At 37.4% G+C, this 7,155-nt stretch overlaps 2 protein-coding genes across 2 annotated transcripts in view; one reads left to right on the top strand and one right to left on the bottom strand.

Annotated features, from left to right (window-relative positions):
• Window positions 1-1,017: 1,017 nt before the first annotated feature.
• Window positions 1,018-1,428, top strand: LOC149785786 (uncharacterized). The gene has a single exon (XM_089931137.1). It carries the CDS (start codon window positions 1,018-1,020, stop codon window positions 1,426-1,428), a length of 411 nt encoding a protein of 136 aa, XP_089787263.1.
• Window positions 1,429-3,035: 1,607 nt separating this feature from the next.
• LOC149785785 (uncharacterized) overlaps window positions 3,036-7,155 on the bottom strand; it is a 398,918-nt gene continuing 394,798 nt past the window's right edge. The window contains exon 20 of the mRNA XM_089979704.1: window positions 3,036-3,459. Within this exon, the coding sequence (XP_089835830.1) occupies window positions 3,358-3,459 (102 nt within the window). The 3' untranslated portion in view covers window positions 3,036-3,357. The remainder of the gene's footprint in view (window positions 3,460-7,155) is intronic.

Genomic DNA, 7,155 nt, shown 5'->3' with positions numbered 1-7,155 from the left:
GGTATTGGTTTAATTATTGTCACTACATGACAAAGTTACCTCTCTTTTTACAGTGATCCTGTGACCCAATTACCATGCATTTTCCTCTGTTGTAGCATGTCTCATGAGCAGACAAGTGGAGGTGTCTTGCAGCACTGTCAATGTCAGTTTAAAAACCAGACCATACACACATACAAACACACACACACACACACACACATACATACAAACACACATACAAACACACACACACATACATACATATATATATATATAACCAGACCATGTGACAGAAAATCAGATTAACCACATCTGCATAGCCAAGAAGTTCAGAAGATCCCTGCAAGATGTTAGGGTGAAGAGGGGAGCAGATGTGGCATCTGACCACCACTTAGTTGTCGCAAGGCTGAAACTTAAGCTGAAAAAGAACTGGATGGGCACAAAAGAGAAGAAAACAAAGTATAACATCAGCCTGTTGAAAGATGCAAAAACTAAAGAAGAATACAGACTGATGCTTAACAACAAGTACCAAGTGTTACAAGAACTTCTTGAAGATGAGGAAGACAATGCAAGCAACAGATGGCAGAAAGTTAAGGAGGCAGTAAAGTCAACATGCCAAGAAGTAATAGGCCCCATGAAGCATCAGCAGAAAGAACGGATTTCAGCCGAAACATTGCAAAAAATCCAGGAGCGTAAACAGAAGAAACCAGTAAATAGCAGTAGGACAAGAACTAAAAAAGTAAAGGTACAAAAAAAGAGTACACTGACACCCACAGAGAAGTGAAAAGAAGCATCAAGATAGACAAGAGAAACTATGTTGAAGGAATGGCAGCAGAGGCAGAAGAAGCGACAAGAAGTCGAAAAATGAAGAAGCTGTATGACATCACCAAGAAGCTGTCTGGCAAGTACAGCAAAACAGAGAGACCCATAAAGGACAAGCAGGGAAAGACCATAGCAAGTACAGAACACTGAATGAATAGATGGACAGAACATTCTGAAGAACTGTTGAACAGGGCAGTACCACTAAATACCCCATAAATGTACCCAGCCAATGCAGATCTCCCCATAAGCTGTGACAATCCCACCAGAGACAAGATCAGGAAAGCCATCACCCAGCTGAAGAATGGCATGGCAGCTGGACATGATGACATTCCAGCAGAAGCCCTCAGGGCAGACCTAGAGGCTTCAGTGGAAATGTTATACCCCCTTTTTGAGATGACCTGGGAGGAAAAAGAAATACTGACTGACTGGAAGGAGGGACACTTCATCAAGATCCAAAAAGAGGGCGACCTCAGCAACTGCTCCAACTACAGAGGAATACTCTTGTCAGTGCCAGGGAAAGTCTTCAACTGGGTCCTCTTGGAGAGGATGAAGGAGGCCATTGACCCCCAGTTACAAGATGAGCAAGCAGGCTTCCAGCAGAACAGATCGCTACTCTTTGCATCATAGTCGAGCAATTGTTGGAGTGGAATTCTTCCCTCTACATCAACTTTGTCAAATATGAGAAGGCATTCGAATAGCATGGAACCAGAGACACTCTAGAAACTTCTTCACCACTGTGGCATCCCAACCAAGCTGTTGAACCTGATCAAGAACACTTACAATGGAATGTCCTGCATAATCATTCATGCTGGACAGCACACAGACAGCTTCCTAGTGGGGACTGGCTTGAGGCAAGGCTGCTTGCTGTCACCATTTCTCCTTCTCGCCACTGACTGGATTATGAAGACATCCACCAGTGGGTGGAGAAATGGGGTCCAGTGGACATTGTGGAGTCAACTGGAGGACCTGGACTTTGTGCTCTTGTCCTCCAGTCAGCAGCAAATGCAGTACAAGACTGACATATGGCAGCCACATCAGCACAGGTTGGCCTCAACATCCACAAAGACATGACCAAGATCCACAAGATCAATTATGTCAGTAACAACCCAGTCACACTGCAGGGAAGTCCCCCGAAAGAGGTGGAGTCCTTCAAGTACCTGGGCAGCATTATCAACCAGCAGGGTGGCACAGACGCAGACATCGAGGCAAGGGTCGGAAAGGAGAGAGCAGCTTTCATAGAGCTCAAGAACATGTGGAGCTCCAAAGAAATTTCCTTGACGACCAAGATCAAACTGTTCAACTCCAATGTGAAGTCAGTCTTACTGTATGGAGCAAACCCTGGAGAACCACCAAGTCGACTGTAAAGAGAGTTCAGACCTTCAACAATAGCTGCCTAAGAAGAATTCTCCAGATCTGCTGGCCAGACACCATCAGCAACACCAACCTGTGGCAGCTTCCGGTAGAGGACAAGATCAAGAAGAGAAGGTGGGGTTGGATAGGACACACCCTATGTAAGCCACCAACCAACATTACCAGACAGGCATTGAGATGGAACCCTCAAGGCAAGCAGAAAAGGGACCAAGAAACACCTGGCGACGCAACCTTGAGGTGGACATCACCAAGATGGGTCACACCTAGAGTCAGCTTGAGGGGATGGCACAGGACAGAAGCCTCTGGCAATCTTTTGTGGGCAGCTTATACCCCAGCAGGGGTAATGGGTAAAACTGACTAAATCACTAAACATCCTTGAAAAAAAGACCATTGAATAACAATTATAATATACAATTCATAGTTTAAAATCATCACAATATTTTAATTGCTTAGCTCAATTGTCCCTTTAAAATTTAATGCATCACAATCTATAGGCCACTTCCTCTTAAAGTCTCATGTAGAAGTCACACACTCTCTAACACTTCATCTTAAAATTTCATGTGTCACACACTCTCCAATACAATTTTTCAAAGACATTTATCGATCTGTGCCTCTTGTGTATCAAGGAAATCTTACAATTTAAATTGGCAATATATAGCAGATTAGAATTTTCTGTGCTTTAGCCGTCCCAGACCACTGTTTTCAAAAGTTTCTTCAGCTTCAATGAATATATTCTTTAAAATGCCTCTGTTTTATGTCTGTATGTGTGTATATATATATATATATATATATATATATATATATATATATATATATATATATATATATATATATATATATATATATATGACATTTAGGACCAAATGTAAACAGTAAAACAGTCTAAATTTAATCTATAGATTAGGCAGTGACTATATAACAAGCAGCTAATAGCCTATGCAAGACAATTATGAGATCGTTTGTAGTATAGCTAACTAGTATTCAAATGAAATAATAATTCCTGAAGGGGAAGTACCGATAGTAGCTAACTAGTATTCAAATGAAATAATAACCCCATAAGGGGAAGTACTGATAGTGGCTAACCAGTACTCAGGTGATATCACAACTCCTACAGGTAATAGCTAACTCGTACTTGGGTGATATAATAATTCCTGGTGGCAATAACTAAATAGTACTCAGGTGATATCATAACTCCTGGAGGTAAATAAGGGGACACATAGCTTGTCTATTGTTGGCTGCTCGTACCATTATAAATCCATCAACCTCCTCACCAACTTGTAACACGATCTGAAAAAATGAAACAAAAATTAACGAGATATGAAATATTAACCATTTTAGATAGGAGGAAAGAAAACAGGATTAAAGTAAATTTGCTATTATTCATTTCAAGATGACTTTCATTATAATTAATAATTAATAAATAAATGATAAAATCTTAAAATTAATTAAAAATTAATTAATTAATTAAATCTTGATAAAAAAATAATTAATCTATGCAATTTGTTTGGTCAGTCACATGGTGCCCATACTTGATCCATGCCATTGTTTGGTAATTATGTTTTGCCAATTACTTTATCAATAATAAAATTTTCAAGCTGTATGCTGTGGGGGCACATACTAGACATTAGATTGGCACTATTTTCATTTAAGACCAACTGGACATCATAAGAAGTCTTCCGTTAAAAACCCCTGTCAACATGACTTTGTGTTCAAGTAGAGTTGTGATAAGATTTTTTAAGATGGCTGCTATTGTGGCCATATTGGATGTTAGACTGACATCACTTTTATTCTACATTAGACATCATAACAAGTCTTTTAGTGGAAACCTGATGTTGATTTGACCATCCATTCAGGAGGAGTAGCAATACCAAGATTTTCACACTGGCTGCCATGGCAGGCATATTGAACATCAGATTGGCACAATTTTTATTAAGTACCAACTAGACATCATAGGTCATCTTTTGGTGAAAACCCGATGTTGATGTGACCATCCACTCTTGATGAGTAGCAGTAACAAGAATTTCACGCTGACTACCATGCTGGTCATACTGGACATCAGATCAGCACCCTTGTTATTTAGGACTACCTAGACATCATATGAAATCTTTTAGTAAATGACCATCCATTCAGGAGAAGGAGCAATAACAAGGTTTTCAAGATGCCCTTGTAAGGGCCATATTAAAGTCAGAATGGCACCATTTTCGTTTGACTAACTAGACATCATAAGAAGTCTATTAGCGAAAACCCACATTGATTAATAGATAGTAATCCATCTATTCAGGAGGAGTAGCAATAACAAGGTTTTCAAGATGGTCATTGTGGTGGCCATATTGGATGTCCAAGCAACACCATTTTTGTTTCATACCAACTAGACCACAAGATGAATGTGTGTAAAGTTCTATGGGAATCCTCCCAGTGGTTTAGCTGGAATAGTGTTAATGGACAGATGATGGACAACAAACTATCCCTTAAGCACTTCTGGTCTATGACCAGTAGAAATAACAATAGACCATTACTCCACTGTGGCTTATTATGATCAACTCAAGTCCCACAGTCACACAGTACCAATAATTAACCATTCAACTGTTTTATCTTAGTCACATGGTGCCCATCAATGTTCCATCCAATTGTTTCATCATAGTCACATGGTGCTGATAATTAACCCATGTAATTGTTTGGTCACAGTATACAATGCCCATAATTAACCCATGTAATTATTTGGTCACAGTACACAGTGCTAATAATTAACCCATGTAATTGTTTGGTCACAGTAAACAATGCCAATAATTAACCCATTTAATTGTTTGGTCACAGTACACAATGCTAATAATTAACCCATTTAATTGTTTGGTCACAGTAAACAATGCTGATAATTAACCCATTTAATTGTTTGGTCACAGTAAACAATGCTGATAATTAACCCATGTAATTGTTTGGTCACAGTAAACAATGCCGATAATTAACCCATTTAATTGTTTGGTCACAGTATACAATGCCGATAATTAACCCATTTAATTGTTTGGTCACAGTACACAATGCTGATAATTAACCCATGTAATTGTTTGGTCACAGTAAACAATGCCAATAATTAACCCATTTAATTGTTTGGTCACAGTATACAATGCCGATAATTAACCCATTTAATTGTTTGGTCACAGTACACAATGCTGATAATTAACCCATGTAATTGTTTGGTCACAGTACACAATGCCGACAATTAACCCATGTAATTGTTTGGTCACAGAACACAATGGCGATAATTAACCCATGTAATTGTTTGGTCACAGTATACAATGCTGATAATTAACCCATTTAATTGTTTGGTCACAGTACACATTGTCAACAATTAACCCATGTAATTGTTTGGTCACAGGACACAATGCCAATAATTAACCCATGTAATTGTTTGGTCACAGTACACAGTGCCAATAATTTATCCATGCAATTTGTTTGGTCACAGTCACATGGTGCCCATAGTTAACCCATGCAATTGTTTGGTAATTATGTTTTGCCAATTACTTAAACAATATAACCACAAAATACACGAAAAAAGTTATATGACAGTCTATTTCCTGGACTTGTCAGAACCTAATAACCAGGGCTGACACAAGGCAATAATGGCACCCTGTGTGAAACAGATATTTGGCACATGCCCTTGATCATCAAAATATTTGCAAATAAGAAAATTTGTAAGCTATGACCAAATAAAATGATTTTCATATGAAGTAAAAACAAAGGTCTTGTTTCATTTTAGCTCTCTTTGATTTCTGTTCCCAAATTTCTTCTTCAAGTTAGCACCCCTCTGAAAATGGCTCCCTGTGCAAGCACACTGCTCAAACAAAGTGTGTGCCAGCACTGCTAGTAACTGAATGATTGCCTCATTATGCAAGTCGCTGACATTGTGTACTTTTTAACTATATTGTGTGGAGGTGTAAACACTTAAAGGACCTTTAGACCAGTGGTCCTTATTAAAAATGAGAAAAGATACAAGTAAAAACAGCTAGCTTTTATTATTAGCCTGTCTGAGACAATGTACTGTCAAACTTACCCAGAAATCCCTGTTAATCTAGTGTATGTATTTCCAAGGTAGTAAGTCTGTTTCTTGTCAATTAGCTTTTAGAAACAATGGAGTGCCATAAAATACATTTAGGTGAAATTCTAAGGTATAGCTTCTGAAGAAATGTTGTTTTTCTTCAATAAATATTAAATAGTTTGGGACAAAAATAGTAAATCATTGATGGAGAACACCAAAACTGAAGCATTACAGCAAACCGAGACTCCCCGTGATGTGTATAAATGTTCTCTTTTCCATTACTTGTTCTATCTCTTTTCAGATGTTTTTATATTAAATTTCACAAATATCTGCCCATCACATTAATTTTTTGGGACAAAATGTGTGCAAGAGCCATCTGAATTTGGTGATCCCTGAACGCAGTGTACTTACACTGTTTACAGATCAATCAATGTTTTCAATAAAATGTGAGATAGAAAATATTTTTCCTTGAAAATAGGTGTGGTCTACAGAGATATTCAAAATGTTTGATATTAAATCAAATTTTCTATGTAACTAAAGGTTCTCCAACTAGAATAAAGCAAGAGACATAGAAATGTCTGCTAACTCATATGCTTATCTTAAGAAATAATTAAAGTAATGAATAACAAGACTAATAGCATTGTATACAAAAATATCTAACTAAATTAACTTTAATACCATTAATTTTAGCCAATCCAATTATTTTTGTTTTAGACAAATAATTTTATTATATTTCTTAGTCTTCACTAAAAATAATTAAACTGAAAAAAATTCATATCAAATCAAGTTCATGCTAAATACACTTAAGTCTGGGGATACCTGTAATGTAAAAGAATGATCCAATTATCATTGTGTGTAAAAATTCTTCATGTTTGGCTCATGCTGTTAAAATCCTGATAGTTTAACAGAAGAAAACGACTCTGAGATTATTTCAAATGATAAAAGTTAAC

This window comes from Sinohyriopsis cumingii, chromosome 13 (assembly GCF_028554795.1).
Source record: "Sinohyriopsis cumingii isolate HCF-2022 chromosome 13, ASM2855479v2, whole genome shotgun sequence".
Lineage (NCBI taxonomy): Eukaryota > Metazoa > Mollusca > Bivalvia > Unionida > Unionidae > Sinohyriopsis > Sinohyriopsis cumingii.
Note: the sequence above shows the minus strand (reverse complement) of the source record. Positions and strands in the feature narration are given on the sequence as shown.